Source organism: Lepeophtheirus salmonis, chromosome 5, assembly GCF_016086655.4.
Source record: "Lepeophtheirus salmonis chromosome 5, UVic_Lsal_1.4, whole genome shotgun sequence".
In the NCBI taxonomy this organism is placed as follows: Eukaryota; Metazoa; Arthropoda; class Copepoda; order Siphonostomatoida; family Caligidae; genus Lepeophtheirus; species Lepeophtheirus salmonis.
The window spans coordinates 23,342,784-23,363,054 of NC_052135.2; the positions used below are offsets into that span (position 1 = coordinate 23,342,784).

General features: G+C 28.7%; 1 protein-coding gene across 6 annotated transcripts in view; it reads left to right on the forward strand.

The window, feature by feature from the left end:
• Positions 1 to 20,271, forward strand: part of LOC139905386 (uncharacterized) — a 265,458-nt gene that overhangs the window by 116,194 nt on the left and 128,993 nt on the right. Inside the window, exon 4 of one of the 6 annotated variants that reach the window (XM_071888434.1) lies at positions 17,636 to 19,024. The exons of the other annotated variants lie outside the window; for them this stretch is intronic. Within the exon in view, the coding sequence (XP_071744535.1) occupies positions 17,636 to 17,664 (29 nt within the window). The 3' untranslated portion in view covers positions 17,665 to 19,024. Of the gene's footprint in view, positions 1 to 17,635; positions 19,025 to 20,271 lie in introns of those variants that run through there. 6 annotated transcript variants of the gene reach the window in all.

Below are 20,271 nucleotides of genomic sequence, written 5' to 3' on the forward strand. Positions count from 1 at the left end.
TACAACAAAAGTATTTATATATAAAGAGAAAAAACTTAAAATTACTTGTCAAGAGTGGTAAATAAATTAAACGTATTTACTGGGTAAATACATTTAATTGTAAAAAAAAGAAAATCCTAATAATTTTTGAGAAACTTACCCGACTACGAGTAATTGGCCAAAGGACATCTGTTTTGTAAGTAAAATGCCAGTTTTTAAATTAAGGATTGAAATACATGCCTTCGAGTACAAGTATTACCCGGACCCATCCCATAGCCTATTTCATTCTTTATTCCCTATTCTAAAAATAACTAATATGAAAACCTTTCGGTTTCTTATGACTGAACCAATTGTTTTCCACCATAAAATAGTAAAAATCTATCTTGATCTCCTACATGTCATCATTTATTGGAGATCCTCCTCCATAACCTGCATTACACTGTGGTAGCAAAATGTTGAGTGATTGCGATGAATCCATCACTAAAATTTTAGCATTTATCTTTTCTGCCCCTCCACCCCCGGGTATAGTGAAGGGAAGCTGTTGGAAGTGCCAGTGATAAGCAGCTCAACAAGATAGTGTCAACCCAGTGCATCAATAGATATATTACAGTCCTGGAAATTTATGTATAGGATTACTACTCCGGCGTGGAATTCACTTTGAAGCCTGTACATTTATGAAATATAAATCAGAAGATAATGTATTTTATTTATAACATGTAGATACCATTTACTGAAGATAGTTGTAGGCACAGCTTAAAAAATGTTGTTTTGTAAAGTTCAGTGTCCCGAAAATTCCTGGTTCAAACACTTCAAGGGCAAATGGAGTAAATTGAATAAAGAGCATCCCTAAGGTCTCAATATTAAAGATTATGGCTCACGATATCTAGCAACTACCCATAGGTACATATGTATCAAGCAAAATAATTTTATCCACATTTGGTGATATTGTGACTGCTAATCGGTCTTGTTTATTGCTATATAATGTAGGCAGGGTATCATTTTATCAAAAAATTATGAAAAATTCATGAATAATATTATTTTTTAAACCAAAAAAATAATAATGAATAAATAATAGTATTTTAAAAACCGTGTCTTTTTATATCAACCTTTGTTTTTTAAAGAAGTAAAGTATATTTAGGAATAATTTATTTGTACATAAAATAAATTATGAAAGAATAAAAAAATTAAAAGAAACTACAATAATTCTATTTAAAATAAGTTTACTAATATACTTACCGAACTGCGTTCTATGAATGGCGCACTGCGGTTCGTACCGAACCGTGAGTTCAGCGTAGTGTCCTAACTATATGATTAGTATAATGTTTTTAGCCATACTGAATATAGGATAAGGTCGGCTTCAATAGCTTTTTACGTCATGGCCAGTATATGAAAACAAAAAAATTATATTCGTAATATTAGAGTAATTAATGACATTTCAGAGAGAGGAATAAGAATGATGACTGACTATGGGAACATAATAACTAACCATTTGACCACAAGTATAACCGTAGAATCTATTGATCGATCTGTCTGGACAAAGGGCAAAGGAATTTGCATTAATATCTGTTTTATAAGTTAATAAAATTGGAGCCAGATTTTCATTCTAAGTTGAAATGAATGAATATATACAGTTGTAAAATTCCCATTCTTTGATAATTATCAAAAAAGCCTATACTTGTTATGGTTCACATGACTTTGCTTGATCATTGGAGGTATAAATTCAGAGTCTTAGATATACAACTTCGAGGATTCGACTCCTTTAGATAACTATGTAATGCAGCTTGCTTCGTTCTCTTTCGACAAGAAATAAGGTTTATAAAGAGACAAAGACCATCTTTCTATTGCAATTTTAAATTGTTCCAACAGTACTAAGCGGTACAGTTTTTCTCGCACTCTCTAACGATTTGACCTTTGACTATCTGCCCGAATCATCTCAGGGGTTTGTCGCACCACAACAAACCGCCTCTTCTTCTTCCAAATCCTGGATCATAACGAAATCCTAAAATCCTAAAAAATATATAAAAAGTAGTAAAATTAATTTATAAGTCCAAATGTTTTACGTCAAGAAGAGTGAATTAATTATATATACATTTTCTTCATAATCATCCATATAAGTTATTTATTTAACTACTTTTCTTTCTCTCTCTTTTCTGATTCTGTGTGCGTGTGTCTGTGTGCTCAATATCTATTGCTATAATTAATAAATATTAGTAGGAAGAATAGGGATTAAAATATAATTACGGTCGTTCTACTACATACATATATATGTATGTACATAGATGCAAGAAAATAATAATAATATATTATGAAATCATCCATTGGATATTGGATTGAATGATTAATTTGAATGGGAATAGAGGGGGGGGGGGGAGTGAGGTTTTTTTTCTCCAATACTTGTAAAAAACAATATATTCCCCCCTGCTCATTGTAATAAAAAAGCAGTAACATACTTATATGTTTGTATACACACATGCATAGTAAGAAATTAGACTTGTATATATGTATCAAAGTAGAGTTGTAGAAAGTAGGGCCTTAGACGAGCACCGCACAGTTTGTGTTTATTCTTGAGGAACGAACATCTGAGTATAAAGTAATCACAAATACAAGAGCTAATGAATGACTAGAGAAAAACAACAAAATTGAAAAACAGTTGTTACGTTGTTCTTTTTTTGGTGTTAATATTCTCGCCTACTTTTGGTGTTATTTTACAATATTTTCCATGTACAAATGCAAATATAAATATTGAAAGTTCTCACTCTATAGGATTAATAATTTTTATCCTCACAAAAACATATAAAAAACAGCTGGTAAGTCTTAAATTGGTAGTCGTATTTGAATCATATGTTTGATCAATTTGATGATTTTTTAGCTGAAAAAATCCATGGATACAAATGCAAACATATAATAGTAAATTGATCAATTAACCGAAAATATACTTATGATTTTCCATAGTTGTAAATGTATTGCCTTATCATATTATAGAGAGGTTATAGGGAGAAAAACCTTCAATTATGTTTCTAAATATGAGCAAAAACAAGCATTCAGTTACTTGGAATTTTTAATAGTTATCAATCTATAGCCAAAAATTTAAAAAAAATACATATAAAAAAAAAATGAAATGTTTGGGACTTATCAGATTTAAAATTAAATGACAAAAATTAAAATTGATAAATATTTTATGAAACATTAAATAATTAACCAAATGATCCTTTCTTCTATAAGTTTTTATTAGTTAATTGATTAATAATATTAAAAAAACATAATGGAGTTATAATATCAATAAATAAAGTGGGTAGTTGTTTATTAAAATGGCTGGAATTATGTGCATATTAAATAAGTAAATAAGACTTTAAGAGGACAACTTTCATTTTTTGATAACCGTGAAATACAATGTATTCCCTATAAAGCTGTTTCCGGCAGTTGATTCTGATTTAGAAAAGCCAACTCTAAGTATGAGTCCAAATGGATAATAATGAATATTCACTTTTAGAAGATGCCTCCAAATATTTCTCTTATCTTTTTAAAAGTATAGGTTGCAAGAAGATAAAAAATCTCGTAATTAAAACATACAAATTTCGACTGTAAATTAGTGGAAGTAATAATTTGTACAAAGTTGTTACTTCTTAAAGCATAGCATGTAGCCCGTTAACAAAAAAGCAAGCTATCTCAGCTTGCTTTTTTGTTAACGGGCTACATGCTTTTGATATTCTCAAAATTGAGTGTGGATTACATTTGTATTCTTCGAAAAATTATCATTAATTTCTATTAACCGACTATTCTTATTAACCCTTTGAACTACCTACAAATTGCACTTATAGTGGTCAAAATTAATCATCATATTTAAATAAAGTGAAAAATCGATATTTTATATCTAAAAGACATTATCGTGGGAATATAAATCTCTTAAATCTAATACAGATTTTAAACTATTGGTACAAATTTTGGTTATTTTATCTTATTTAACAAATTTGAATACAAAGCCTATGATTGTCTATAATATGTTTATAAAATTTTGGTTCGTATGTATTTATGTAGAAAATAAATAAATTGGGATTTTCTACTTTTACCCATTTTGTTTGTTCAAGATGGTTATTACTTTGACGCACTACAGATATACATAGATAAATACACGTTGGTATGGTTTCTATTTGAATTCCTCCTAAATTTGACGTAGCATTTTGATCTTATTTTATAATAAGATCAATTATGTTGGTATAACTAGTAAGTTTTTTGGGTAAGATCTACTAAATGAAGGTAAATATTGCCTTTGAGTATATTGTTTTGGATAGGTGACGTGATCCCCCCCCCAAAAAAAAAAATTCATTTAATAAAATTGAAAGTAATCATATATGGTAATAAATCCTCCTTGATTTTGACTGCTAATATGTCAACACTTGATTAGATAAGGTAAAATTAGTATAATAAAACTCTACCTAGAAATTGCTACTTCCATCAAAGAGATTAAAGTGAATCCACTCCCTATATTTTATTTTATTTTCCCTACTTTAATAATTTGTCTAGCCTTTTTATTGTTCTTCATTCCTTAAAAGGGTGGGAAGGAGGGATACACGAACAAAAAGAGGAAATAAATTTTACATTAGCCAATTCTCCTTTCATGTTTTTAAATACATATGTGGTACGTCAACATAAAAAAAATCAGAAAAAGCGAAAATTCCAAATTATTATTTTTATTTATATGTACATATATTCCAATATTTCATGGACATATTTGAATCAATTGTAGGTTCATATTCAAATTTGTGGATGACTAAGGATGCATAATAAATTTAGCTGTAGTTAAGAATCTTTATTTAATTTTGTTCCGATATGACCGTATTCGAATAAAATATGTCTATTTCTTATTCTTTTACTAAGGGATCAATTTTGTCTACTTTAAGTGGAATTTGCAATACACCCAAAGAGTTATAAAAAATAATTTGTTAATAGAAATTGATAATAAGTCGTCGAAAAACACAGATGTAATCCACACTCAATTTTGAAAGAAAAAATCATCTTAGCTTGATCTGAAGCAATACATCTACCCTATCTTTTCCTAAAGCTTTGAAACACTAACTTTACGAACGACGCTGACGTTTTGCCCAGTGCTCCTCCTCAGAGATATTCAGGTTGCTGATACTCTAGTAGTAAGTAGCACATACCACATGTATTCTTCTCAATTGCACTTCACACAAAGCATCGTAAATATATTAAAGAAAAAGGAAGTCATTGTTGCTTTAAAAAGTTTCCGAGCGATATTAAGACAGATTATATACTGGATATCCTTACATATATATATTTATTAGCTTTTCTTCCTTAGAATGACTTTTTTTTATTTAGCAGAGTGTATAACCTACGCCAAATAAATTATGTAAGTATATTCATAGTATTATTTTTATTAATTAATTAATTTCTACTTCATAGTCAATAGGTTTTAAAGTAGATAAAAAAAGAAAGAAAATATCATTTAATTAGAACAGTCTGTGAGCTAATTTGGCACGTTTATACACATATTTTCTAATAAATTGAAAAAAACAATATGTATTCCTAATTTTTGTTGCATTATGAATGGCAAGTATTGGCTTACTATCGAAAATATTGTAATTAATATATATGTATATTCCCACATATTTGCATATATTAGTGATGGGGTTCGGTCTTTGAATCTAAGACCGGTCTACAAACCTTATAATTTTTGTTGCATCAAACTAATTTGGTCCTTTAAAAAAGTTCTGTATCAATCGGTTATATTTAAAATTCAGTTTTGACCGGATCAGGTTGTCAAATGTGTTGGTTACCACAAAACTCCTATTGAGGAAAGGAGGTTGTGTTAGGACGTTTAGGATAAAATAGAATTTGTACATTCTTGTACGTCGAATTGCTATACATAGGAAATTGGTTTTTTTATATCTCTTTATCTTTATAGAAATTAAGTAAAATATAAATTTGATGATGAAAAATAGATATTAGTAATAATGGAAAATATAAAGTTAAAAAAAAAAGTCCATAAAATGAGACCCAAAAGTCGGTTGATGATTTCAAACAACTAAATTTTGGTTCACGCTATGAGTACGTTATATCCACCGAAAAATCGGTGCAACTTGTTCAAGAAAAAACCAAATAAGGGCGTACCGGAAAAAAAAAATCGGAATCCGACTGAGTCTCAAACTGGTATACATATGTATATAGATATGAAAATAATTTTGATTGCAATTAAAAATTTATTATTATAACAAAAATATTTTTTTTTAATCGTTCTTTGAGAAATATATATTGAGAGTGTGTTTTCGAACACTAAATCTTCCAAGGTAGTAGAGTACAGGGTTATCCAGGTAAATTTGGACCATCTGTAACTGCATCCCGATCAATAAGAAAAGTGTTTAACTCGGTTATTTTAATTTTAAAGTGATAGGTTGAGCCTTAGCTTACAGTTTCTTGCACAACTTTTAATTCAAAACAAGTATTTACGTTATAGGAGACCCTAAGGAACATCATCATCGAATTAGCTTGCGCAGAACACATCCCAACGTACATCAAAGAAGATACTCAGACATCTACGACGTCTACCCCCACAGGAAAGGGGAAGGGCATATAAGAGAAAAGCCCACAAGTCCTTGAATGATCAAAATGTACTCCCAGGTTCTTCGTAGGCCTGAAAAGTTCATTGAAGGCATCTCCTGGTACTCCGATAAACGCTCTTGCCCAAAAATCCCCAATTAAGCCGTCCAAAAATCTCCAGGGCCATAAATACTGACCTTGGATGGAATCATACCACTTTTACCAAAGACATACCCTTACAGACAAAGTGAAAGCCACCCAGGCTTCCCACATAAGAAAATTGCTGAACAGTTTGAAGCCCCTGGGTAACCAAATCATCTTTTATTCTGATGAGAAACAATGGACTGTCGACAGATCACACAATATCTTGAACTCCTATTTGAGACAAAGGAGATTGTCAGCACGACAGGTATTGTGAAATCCTGTCTTGAGCAATTGATACCTTGGATGAAAGCTGAAGCCAATGGTGTTGAGTTCCTGTTTCAACAAGACTCGACACTCTATCACTAGGCCCATAAGACCCAAAACTTGTTTTGAAGAAGAGAAGGGGTCATTTTGATACCCCGGTATGAATCATATGGATTACTTCTTTTAGGGGGAGTTAGAGAGGAAAGTCTTTGCCAATTCATACAACATCATCGACTCTTTGAAGACCTCCATCAACAAGTATCCCCAGACCCCAGGCCAATGCCTTCAAATTCTAAGAGCCTCGTATCGAGCGAATGATTGGCGAAAATGGAAAACGCATTCGATTATTATTATTTTTTTTTTTGTACTATTAGAACTTGTAAATTAAATCTCAAATCTCTACTTGCTTCCCTTATTGATCAAGATGCAGTTAAAGGTAGTCTGGATTTGAAAGAACGACACTGTAATCATAACATATTTGATTTTTTATGCGTAAATTATAAGCAATTGTTTTAAAAAATGATGCATTAATGATACATTGATCAATAAGGAATCAAAAATACATATGCATTTTTTTTGTTAAAAAAAATTATAAAGGTAAATTAAGAATTTTAACCGTGTAGATAAGGATAACCTACTAAAAATGTCATGTGAATAAGTGTACAGTTTTAAAACAATGTAGGGATGCGACTTACAAAAAAACAAAACAAGTAAAAGTCTTTGAAGTGACATTGCTAAATATTTAAAAAAAAGTCATATTTCGAGTAAGACTAAAAGACACTTCTAAAAGGATTTAATCAGGTTATGGTAATCTTAAAAGACATCATATCTACTGATATCCTGTCGGATCTGATTAATTTAGTTACAATAAAAGTATTGACTTGCAGCAAAACATCAAACAAATGAATAAGTAAAAATCTCTGTATATTAATTTTCCCCTACAAAAATTAAGAAAAAATAAAAACAGTAATACAAATGTTACAATTTACATATTAACATGATTATTGAGTGATCCAGGCTCACCGGGAAATGCTCTTTTATACATCTCCAAACATTATTAACATTTAAAGCCCCCAATTCTAAAACTATCTTTAAGTAAAGATTAAAATGAACAAAGTAGATAAACTATGTATATCAATTAAGTAATCATTAATTCCAAATTTGCAATGGTGTAGCTCCATATGAAATTATATCACAAGAAACCTTTACTTATTACCGCAACATAACATGAGATAACAACAGACTTTTAAACACGTATATTTTTGATTATTTAACTTATAATTAAAACAAAAAGTTTTTTGTCTTCATTAAAAGTTTATTGGATATATGGATCTAGGGCAGTTTTTTTTCTTGCATCGATGTTGATGATTTTTTAAAGCAAAAATAGATCAATGCCTCCTTATACAGTATATTTGGTGAGCTAACACAAAAATAAACGAGACCAAAACCAATATATTGGAAAGAAATGTCAAATTTTATAAACACCATAAATATGTACATACAAATAGTGTTACGTTCCGGTCTGGAAATCATAGTCCAGTTTCAGACTGTTATGATTTTTGGTGGACCAAACTAATTTGGTTTTTGAAGGAAGTTAAGTCAGGACTGATCTCAAAGAAAAATATGATCTATATCAGCTAATATGAAATTCGGAAATTCATACAGATTCTATATATGAATTATTAATAATGTCATTTGTAGTTTAAAATGGTAAACATTGTCGCATAAAGCGTTATATAAAGTTGAATGTGTTCTATATATCATATTTGTACCACTTATAAATCAGAAAAGGGGGGAAGGATAACATTAATCCATAGATTGAAACCAAAAATTTGAAAACAATTTAATATGGATTTATGGTATAAGATTGCATACTGGACATTCATTGTCAAAAAATTTGGAATGAGTTAAGATCCATATGAAAGTGTTAAATATAGCTTGGAGCTTTTGTTTTGTTACTTAAAATGTAATTTAGGGTCCTTTCAAAGAATTAAAGATATATTTTAATTTATTGATAGAAATGGACGATTACTATTAATGAAAAAAAATGTGTGGTGCGTTAACACAAAATAATCTTGGACTCAATTAAGAAAAAGAGAAATGTCCAATTTATTTATACATACAATCCCCTATTCATAGACATATTTGAGGCATTTATAAGCGTTTTATTCAAATTTATGGGATGGGAACCAGGAGTTTTTGATATAGTTGAGAATCTATATTTATTTTATGTGACTTATATGAGCTCCAATATGGCCTTTCAAATAAAATCTATTAATTTCTAATTATTTTATTGTGACGATCCATTTTGACTACTTAAAATTCAATTTGCAGCATACCCAATGGAGTATTAAGAATAACTTTTTGATAAAAATTATCAATAATTCGTCGAGGAATACAAATTTAATCCACACTCAATTTTGAGAAAAATTAATTAAGCTTTTTTTAGTGTTAGATAGAGACATAACTAAATTCTCTTAAATAAAATATATTCTTACTTCTTTGCATTTCACTAGGAGAAAAAGGTTTTGGCGGATTTTTCATTTTTCTTTCCCTGATGTGTAAGGCACTTATCTAGATCAATGCATTGAAGTAATTAATCTTTTTGTCCGAATAAAAAGTAGACAATTCTATAAAGTTCATCAAATCTCTCATATTTGCATAATATGTTGGAATAATTCCCCAACTGTTACACACCTCAACTCTTTCCCCCTCTCAATCTCTTCCCAATGAAATCTCACAATGAAAACTTTTACGAAATGAACTTTTTTTATGTTTCTTTAGTAATGTTCCATAACTCTTTGTTTCTTCTTTTTATTTTTACAAGTCCTGAGAGTCTAATTTGTAGAGAAAATAAAACTAGGAAAGAAAAAAAAAGAAAAGAAAATGTGTTGTTAGGATTTTCCCTGTTACGAAGTAGTATAAAAATAACTAAATCCAAAAGTTGGTTAAATAAATAAAAAAATCTTAATCTTTTTTATTTTTTTACAAAGTTCCCCCCCCCCTTTTCCCCCATTTATGTACACATCAAGAAAACAAAATTAATGATATTTAAAAAAAAGTTTTAAGTCTCATTCATCAGTCAATTGACTATGACTTAATTTGTTGTCTAGATTTAATGTGATTAAAAAAAAATTTCCATAGCATAGTTCTGTTTTTTAAATTATATTCACATTTTTTTATTCTTTGGATGAAAGATAAATTTTTAACTGCTTTATTGTATGTCACCAAAATTTAATATACCTACAATGTATAAGTAAACAAAGCTCACGCCGTTTGTAGTAGTTTGTTCTTAAATGTCAAAAATGGTGGTGAATTGTCATATTCCTCTGCATCATTGTATAAAACAACAATTAATTTACTTATATTAAAATAAGGCCTTAAATTTCCGATTAAAAATCTGCCAGGGAATGGCTTTATTAAAATTGGGTAATGGAGATAAAAATATTAGGAATCACGGTTTGAAATCCTTATGATAAGGTAAAAAGGGCATTTAAGTCATGAGTAAAGACGCTCAACGATTTAAAATTAAAAGATTTCCCGAGATAATAGAATCTTTATTGGACACGCTATATAAAAAAGGGGAAAACTGCTGACGAGCTATCTCATATAATTTATAACTTCTCTTAAATATTCATATATGTAATGAGTGAACATATGTACGAATATGAAAGAAGAAGGATCCAGGAGTCCATGTTAAAAGGACGTTTATGTGCACTAACATATTGTGGATATATATAAAAAGTCATCATCTAATCTTGGCATATGACAATATACATCGTTTCTTTTTATTCATATTTTAATTAAGTTTTATATTATCTATTTTAGTATCTTATCTATTTTTATGATAATGATCCTTTAAAAAATCGTGGATGGATATAGATTTTGAGAGACAGTTGCTTTCATTTTTATAAGACAAAAAGATAAAAGTTGGTTGGAAGAGGGAGGAGGTATGTGATTGAATCATTTGTATGGAAGGGTCCACGTCCAAACACTAAATACAAATCACCTCTTAACGTAGGACATTTTATGCGTTTATATTGCTATTCTATATTGAATTTCTTTTTTAACCGTTTCATTGTAGGAATATGTAATATGTAAGTATAACGATATTCTCCAGAATATCAAATGAATTCAGTAAGCATATCACTAATAAATTTTTCCTTATTCTTCATCTACAGCAGTAGTTCTTAGATTTTTGCTTTTGTTGATTATAAACATAATATGTTGTGTACAAAGTCAAAACTTTTATTTGCAAATTGTACATTTTGCAAATAGTTTAGAGACTACATGTGATGAGAATGATGCAATAATTGAATATTTTATGGATAAAATATTATTGGTGTAATTATTAACTCCTTTAAAGGAAAGTCAAGGATTGATAAACATTTTGTGGTGCATAATAAAGTTCATATTACTCCTAAATAAATAAACAATGAGTAATCTTAATACATTTCAATGAAATGAGAGCATCAGTTTGTAGTTGGTTTATCTTGAATGACTGATTATTAGTTCAAATAAAGCGTAATCAGAAGTAGAAATTAAAACTTGTATAAAAATAACTTAAAAAGTTAAATAAATTTCTGAGCAATGGTTCAATTTATTTTCTAAAATGGATAATGAATTTATTATGTTAAGAGCTGCTAATTTACAGAAAGGAAACTATAAATAAGAATTCTTCCTTTTTTTCAATCCTTTTTTAACCCTACAGAACATGCAGAGGACCATTTTGGATCTGAAATATTCTTTTATAATTTTAGTACAGAATCTAGTAAGAAAAAAAAATCATTTGCTTGCAATATTTTTTAAAAGGACATATTTGGATTAGATTCATTTTTTTATAAAAAAAGATATAATATATTTTAAGATAGTTTGTAGAATAAAGATCTTTCAAATTTAATTTGATTTAATCCGTTTACTTAACTATTGAAAACTTTTGAGGTTTATTAATCTCTCACTAATGCCGATTCATACAATAAAACAGATGTAATTTTTAAATGGTTAGATTATTTTTCTTTAGTTTTCTAAAGTTTAATTCCATTGTAATAAGGAATATATATTTATATAACGAATTTCTATGATTATAAAAAGATACACATTATAGAAACCATAATTGATCAGTGAAGTAATAAATAATACACCTAGGTAATATCTCTTTAATTTCGTTTGTTTTCTATCAAATGAAGGCCGAATTAAAAAATATATATATATTGAGTAAGACCATAATAGTGCCATCTAAATTGAACATTTATAGAGAGGAGAAAAAAGTCGAAGATTGTTTTCTTAAAAGCTACAATTTTTAGTATCTTACAGATCAGTTTTTTTGTCGTATCATTGCAAAACTATAAGGGAAATATAAGTACAGACCTGTAGTTTAGTATTTTTGACACTGAGTAATCGCCCTAATCTATGGCGGTATTTAAGGAGAAATTAATTACCTATTATAGTGTCTGCAATATACCATCCATAGCAAGGGTTCTCAACTGGTTTACTACGGATGCAGTGGTACTACATCATTTTATTGTAATTTGGATTCGTAATGGCAGGTATTGATGCGGAGTCTAAGACACTAATGTGTTGAACGATTCTGAAATCTTGTCAAATGAGTTGCTAACCCCATAAAAGCTCCAGAGACTCTTAAGCACAGAGCACGAAGGATGTTCCGAGAAGTCAAAATAATATTTCCTAAAGAAACGCGCTTCAAACCCAACAAGATTAACAACCCAGTCTCTCTTTGAAAGCAAGCTACATGGTTGTTGCTTGTGTAGTTTATAGAAAAAAAAACATTTGGTAATTATATTGACAGTCGCACAACATTTATTTATAGCCCAGTTTATTATTTTTTGTATAATCATGTTGAGATTTTTACTAATTTTTTTTGGGAAGATGTGTATATTGAAAAAAATATACATAAAAACCCTTACTTTATATGGATCTCAATAATTTCCTAAATGAATTGAATCAATGTAATCATAAATTGAATAATATACTATAAAATATGTGTATAAGATTTAAAAATTATTAAATTATTTCTGCAAAATAAAAAAGAAAGATAATAATTTATGCTTAAAATATCTCACAGTAATGATGTTAGTCAAGTAAGATTTTTTTTTTTTGCTGATATAGTTCTTTTAAATAATAAGATAAAGTAGTTACCAAAATGATTGCTTCATCCTCAATAAATGTGCAAGAAAGGACTTGGATTCAATGTGTACATTATGGTTTTGACAGTTTTCTTTAATATTTATTACGTTTTAAGCGATTTAGAATTTGTTTTTTTATTCAATGCTGGTCTTAAGATAATGTGTTAATTTTCTGCTACAACTCGTACAGGAATGCACAGATATAGAATCTAACATTTGAATTAAGAATTTAAATGACCATTTTAGTAATTGCTTTTCTCTTCTTTAAATAAACATAAAGCATTTACCTGCTTGTACAAATAAATTGGCGATGCTGTAAAGGTATTAAGAAACATAAAAAGCCTGCTAGATGATAAAAGCCTCAGAGTTGCTGTATTTTAGTAGGCACATAAACAATGCTTGCTTTTATATTTTATAGCCGCTCTTACACATTATTTGAAGATGTATTATACATTTTTTGAATAAAAAAAATATGAATTAAATACTCATAACTCAGATATCTGTACATGATTTGAAACCTTTTACAATGTTTAAAAAAAGTTGAAGAAGATAAGAGGATATTTTGAGGTAAATTTGATATTGGATATTAAGTATAAATATAGCACATATTTTTGGGTTTCATTCTGAAAATCCTTGACCACTCTAAGAAAGCTATAATTTTTAGGGGACCGTACTAATTTGGTCTATTAAAGAAGTTCGGTCTGGACCGGTCTCAAAAAAAAAAAATTGGTTTCTTTAGAAATTCGGTCTAGACCCATTCTGTAGATGAATTCTTGATGACGTCATGTATGTTTTAATATTGTGAACATTGGCATAATAACGTCATGTATGTTTTAATATTGTGAACATTGGCATAATAACGTCATATGAAGTTAAATACGGTGACAAAAATATACAGTTTATTTTGTTGTCCGCTCTTGGTGTTTTTTGCTTCTTTTCCCCTAATCAGTGTTCCGAACGTTTATTGAACTTTGCATATGTATTCTTTCTTTTAAATCCTTAAACGATTTCCTACAATTATTGAATTGTACTTTGATAATTGGGAGGAATTGGCTAGCTACCCACTGATTTTTATTTTTTTTCTGTTTCTTTTTGGAGGGAAGGTTCTTTGATACAAACAACAGAGCGACGTATATATTGATACCGAAAAATTGGTCCAAGATTTGAAAAATATTAAATTTTGGTCTACAGTCTGAGTTTGCAGTCTAGAACGAAATATCACTTCATATCGGGTTAGAAAAATCATTTCAGACCGAACCAAAAAAAGTTTAGTCTTGGACCAACTCAACACTAACAACTATACATTATTTTTCTCAATTCTTTGAAGGGCTTTTAATCATTCTAGGATCTCCTCATCGTTTCTGTCCATATTAAAATATAAAAGTATCCTTTGATCTAATTATAGTAACATTATATTATGTAACATGTTAAAATATATATAACTCACAAAATACGAGAAAAACCCATTAAAATAAAATATATAGATATTTGTGTAATTAAAACTTGAAAAAATTAATAATTCAAAAATAAATGGAATTTGGGACTTTTCATTGAATATCACCAGATGTATTTATTATTCCTGGTTTTTCGTCTGAAAATTATATACAAAAATGTCAAAATTTTGAACATCCTTATAATACTGTCTTATAGGTAAATTTAAATGTGATATATAAATGAAATTTGTATAACTCATAAATCAGAGAGCTGGGAAAGGAAATCGGTCTACAGATTGAAATTGGAAAAAATTAGTCTAATATGGAGACAAAAAAAAAAAAATATATATATTGATTTGAATCGGTTTTAAAGAAATCACTTAAGACCAAACCAAAAAAAATCGGTCTTGGACCGAGCCTCAACATTAGTATTTATGTTTCATATAATTTTTTAATATGATTTATGACAAACAGTAGTATCCTGCTTTGCCCAGAGTTATTAGGTGTCGACAAACAGACCCACTTTGCTTTAAAGATATAGAAGATATCTCCCTGAGAAATCCTCTGTGTTACGTTACGTTTTTCATGAGCACACTCACATATAGTTACTCAATATTGATATAAAGATGGGAATTAAGTTGAGTAAATATTACATTTTCATTACAAATAGCAAGATTTTTTGATGTTTCACTCAATTCAGTCAAATTAAATATCAGACTCACATAATGAAATGCCCTTATTTCCTTAATGAAAGAAACCTAGAGTGAAGGCAGTAACACTTTATGTTATTATAAATTTCCAAGAGTGAACATACATATAGACAAACGTTGTTTTATTGATATGAAATAGAATAATATTACTGTTGCAAAGGTTACATTGAAACATTGATTAAATACTTTGCAGTAAAATGTCAGATCTGCAATATTAAACAAGAGCTAAACTTAATATCTCAAAAAAAGTAGCTACATCAACCTGTCAATGGTCAATTTATAATTTAAGGGCTTAAAATATCTATTGATGTATTTGTTTTAAAAATAAACTGTATCAGCCTTGGAAGTTCCGTATTGTTGAAATTTATATTCAAAACTATAAGGAAATAAATAAAAAGTAGAAATTTATATTTAAGAAAGAAGGAAATATTGAAGAAGCAGATGTGGAGTCAAAAAAAAGTTATATCTTTGAATGTGTTTTTCCAAATTAATTTATTTTTTAATATTAGTTTTCTCAAAAAAATTTCGTTTAAAAAAAATCAAAGCTATAATCAAATCTCTAATACACTTGTGCGGCATTTAAATAGAGATGTTCATAATTCGAATAAGTACAAAACTAAGTGCAATAAAACGGCATAAAAATATTGAAACCCTCAGTAGTAAAATAATACCAATACAAAAACTTTTCATTGGTTGGTCACATTTAATATCCAATAGTTCTCCAATGTTTCCCTTAATATCAATGAAAAAAAGTGTATCTATTGATAAAACTTGATTTTTTTAGGCCCCAAAAATACCATCATCAATGTTAAAGTTAAAAAATTTACTGACTATCAAAAATATACTCTATTAATGCCTAGTTTTATCATATGGATGCCCCTCATTTTTTAAAAGTAGGTAATAACATCGTTATAGAATGTTACTTACATAGTATAGACACTAAATATACTATTACCATGGAAAAAATAAGATCTTTTTTTTCTAATGAATCTACATTTCTCGTCCTTAATCGATTTAAAAAATAGTAACTCTACAAATCTAGTCATTTCATATACATTTTTAGAGCATACTTTGATTTAATGATAATATCAGTGTTTATCATTTGCATCAAGTAGTTATTAAGATAATAAAATTAATATCTTTTATCTTACCAGTATATATATCTATTTTAAAACTTTCACTCTGCTGAGATTTCCACCTTGTCTTCATCTCTATACATACATAGATAGATCGTATACCAGTGATTCTAAAAATTATAGGCCATGCGTAGCACCTAAGAAATATCAAGATCACTTAGTAACACCGACAATGTTTGACTTTTTTTTTTTGTAAAGTATATATTTTGGCTTTTCCTTTGGCAATTTTTTTACCCAATCCTACTTAAGCCTCCGTGTATCAATAAATGGAGTTTGTATACCTTAGTTTAAGAACCATTGTCCTATTCAACCTACTATATAATAATTTTCAAGGCATGAATTTATATCAGTGAATGAACATAATCAATGTATCGGGAGGAACTGATTCATAAAAACATTGATATTATGCATTTTAATACTATATGATACTTAAAAAATAAATACGCACGCCGAGATTTCGAACTTTTTCACATCTCTACGCATACATACTACACCGTGTGTTTAGTAGTTTTCAAACTTTGTACATTGCGTACAACGGGACAAAATATTAGTGTCTCCAAGTAACATCATTATTCTTAACTTTTAGAGATAACGTTATGAAAATTCCTATATTTCTATAGCAGACATCTAAGATGTTTCTATATAAAAAAGGCATGGTCTTCTTTTTTGAAAATTTTTACACCCACCCCATTTCAAGCTTCCGCTTAACTCAAAATGAGGAGTTTGAGGACAACTGTCCCATTCAATTTATTATATAATTATTTACAGGACATGAATGCATATGAGCTAATGAATATAGACAATGTATGACATTAGGAGAAGAGAAGAGTGGGGTCATTGTTAATGTAACATCATAATTTCCAATTGAACCCCCCTCGTACATAATAACATACTTGTATATTGAGTGAGATAAGAAAAACTTCCTAGAAATGAGTATATTGTTGTTGTTCTAATAATAGCAACAACAATAAAAGTTCTACTCATTATAATTTATAGTCATAATGAGGAGGTGGACGCCTACAACTAACATTACATTGCATACAACTTAGAAGTGAATCTCACGTTTCATCTAACTCTTATTTTCATGTAATGTATATTCCTAATATGTATAGGAGTACCGAGGCTGGGAAATAATAAGGAGGTATAGCCAATATAGTATGTTTCTTTACAGTATATAATAATTTTACTTCTTTAATACTAGGCATATACGTATGTACTAAACTTGCAGTTTAAATAGTTTTAATAATTAACTTTTCCAATTTTTATTTTAGGTAAGAGGATATACATCAATATGGATTGAAAAATATGATAATGGAAAATAGAGCGACTGTTTGTAGCTGCAACATCAGGAGGTTTTTTTTTATTTTTCAAAGCTGCTACCATTATAATATTTTATTCATGAGGAAGGAACATCTATGTATTAAGTAATCAATAGTACATTTTATGAAGAATGGTGAAGGGTAATACCGAGGAGCATTTGTTTTGGAGTTATAAGTGTAAGTGCTTGTTGGACTTCGAGTATAATTCCTGACTATACCATTGCTAGATACGGAGTGGGATTTAAGTTTATTTACTTCTTCTCATAGCTATAGATAATCCAATTAAAACTTCCTGACAGCTAAGCTACTCTCCTCTTAAATATTTTTCAAATGTTCAGGGTTATCACGTTAATTTTTGGTACTTTTCTTTTAACATACCGGCAGATCATATTATTTTCAACTATGGGCATCAATACCCTCTATTAGTATTATCAAATACTTTTGTCTAAAACACTCATTATGTTGCAAACAAAATACACAAACTTAATAATATATTGAATAATACAAGTGTGTATTAACTAATAAGCATTAAAGAACAAGACAAAAAACTATCAAACTAAGAGTAAGAGGATACTCCTTTAATTTTCCGTAGCTTATTTTAAATGTAATTCCAAGCTATAGATTCATTTCAATCTTTAATTGACAAAACTTGATGTGATACTTTTAGTAAACATTTTTTGCGTTGTAATATCATATATACAATTTTAAACAAAAGCAATATTGAACTTTTGAAATAATGCATAGCAAATTCTAAGACTTATTTAATTATTTTTAATATTTCTTTCTATCAAGCAAAATTCACAATTTTTTTGGTTTTCTATCTTTTCTTATTATATCGCCGACTGAGATAAAGACTGGGATATAACAACAGACAATACTCTTATGTATTGTTACAAGTTAGTAATTCCTTAGAAATAACTCCCTTTTTCCTCTCACCCACGATTCACCTTATTCCTTTCTTTTTCATCTTCTGTAAGGATTTTTTGTATTTCAATAGCAAGAACAATAATAATGGTGCTATAAGAAGACGAAGAAAAAAGGCAAAAAAAAAAAAGTTATGACTAAACGTGACTAGACTTTCATTTTCATTGCTGGACTCTTAAAGTGGGTGGGTGTTTCGGATATTGAATGAGCAAAATGTGTATTTTGTATACAATATCATATATATAAGCAATATTTTGCAGGCTTCATGGACCATTAATACTTCTGAAAGAGGTTTGGTTAAGTCGTCATTATAGTGAATTACGATTTCTTATTTATTTAAAGTATGAAAGAATTATGTAGGCAGATTAATTATAGAATTAATGTAACCATATGTGTATCATAAAGGTTTATTTCCCTCCCAAAATTTATCAGAGCTTCACAGGTACAAGAAATTTGTGTCAAACAAATGATGTCCCTGCAATTTGAAATCTTGTATTAAAAAATTTCATAATATAAGCTTCGTTTAAGTAATTGACTCTATGAAAAGTTAAATACACATTGAAAATATTTACAGGGTAGGACATCAAAACGTGAACAATTACTTAATGTTTATTTTCTCATTAATATCAAAAGGCTTAGCGATTAGTTTTTAATATTATGTTTCCGCCGTCTTTTTTACATAAACAAAATATACTAATAATTTAGTCATTTCATCATCCTGAGTCAGCAACAAGCAAAATGGTTGCACATCTCAAATCTCCTAGACCCTACAGTTGATCTGATGAATATTATGGATATTGTTAAGTGGTCTAGGAGCCTTGTTTTTAAGTTGGCTAAGATGAAAAAAAAAAAAAAAAATACTTTTTAGTATGTCAGGAACAGGAGGGTGTAATTTCAAGAGGGATACAAAGTTCTTGTTAATTGCAGAGAAAAATCTCAAGAAAGATCTAACTAAGTCGATGAATCGCCTCACCAAAAACTTTTATGTGGCTCGCTGAATGAAAATTTATTGAGAAATATGAATTGAGTCGTTTATTTTATGATTACTGATTTAAGCATCGAAATTTATGTTTATTGAAAAAAAAAAATTTGATTTGTGATTAGAAATTTTGAAATTTTATGAAACGTGAGAGTAGCTAATCTCTTCTCCTATAAATTATTCTTCAAATGGTTAGAGTAGCCGAGTTAATTTTCGGTTTATTTTATTTTAACATATTGACAGATCATTTTTTTTACAACTCTAATTATGGTATTTGAGATACATAAAAAAATTATGCTCATATTTAAATATAGACTCTGTATCTTTTGGATTTTGTTATATCTAATACTATTCGCAACTTGATTTTATTCTGCCTTATTAGTTGTTTAGACTTCACAAATTTGTGATTTTGTAACACATACATCTCATTAAAGTTGTATCAGTTTTTAATATGGGATTATAAATCCCTTTTTTCCTGTTTATTGGCCCTTGACAAAGTACCAAATTTCAAATAGTTTTTATGTTTAAATACCACAGTTTATCAAATAAATTAGTTAAGTAAAACGATAACCATTAATTTAGAATAATAGCGTTTATTGGTACAGTTGAAAGAAAATTATATTTAAGCGAAAATATATTATTTTATTTTTAATCCTCCTATAATTTACAACTACATATATAACTG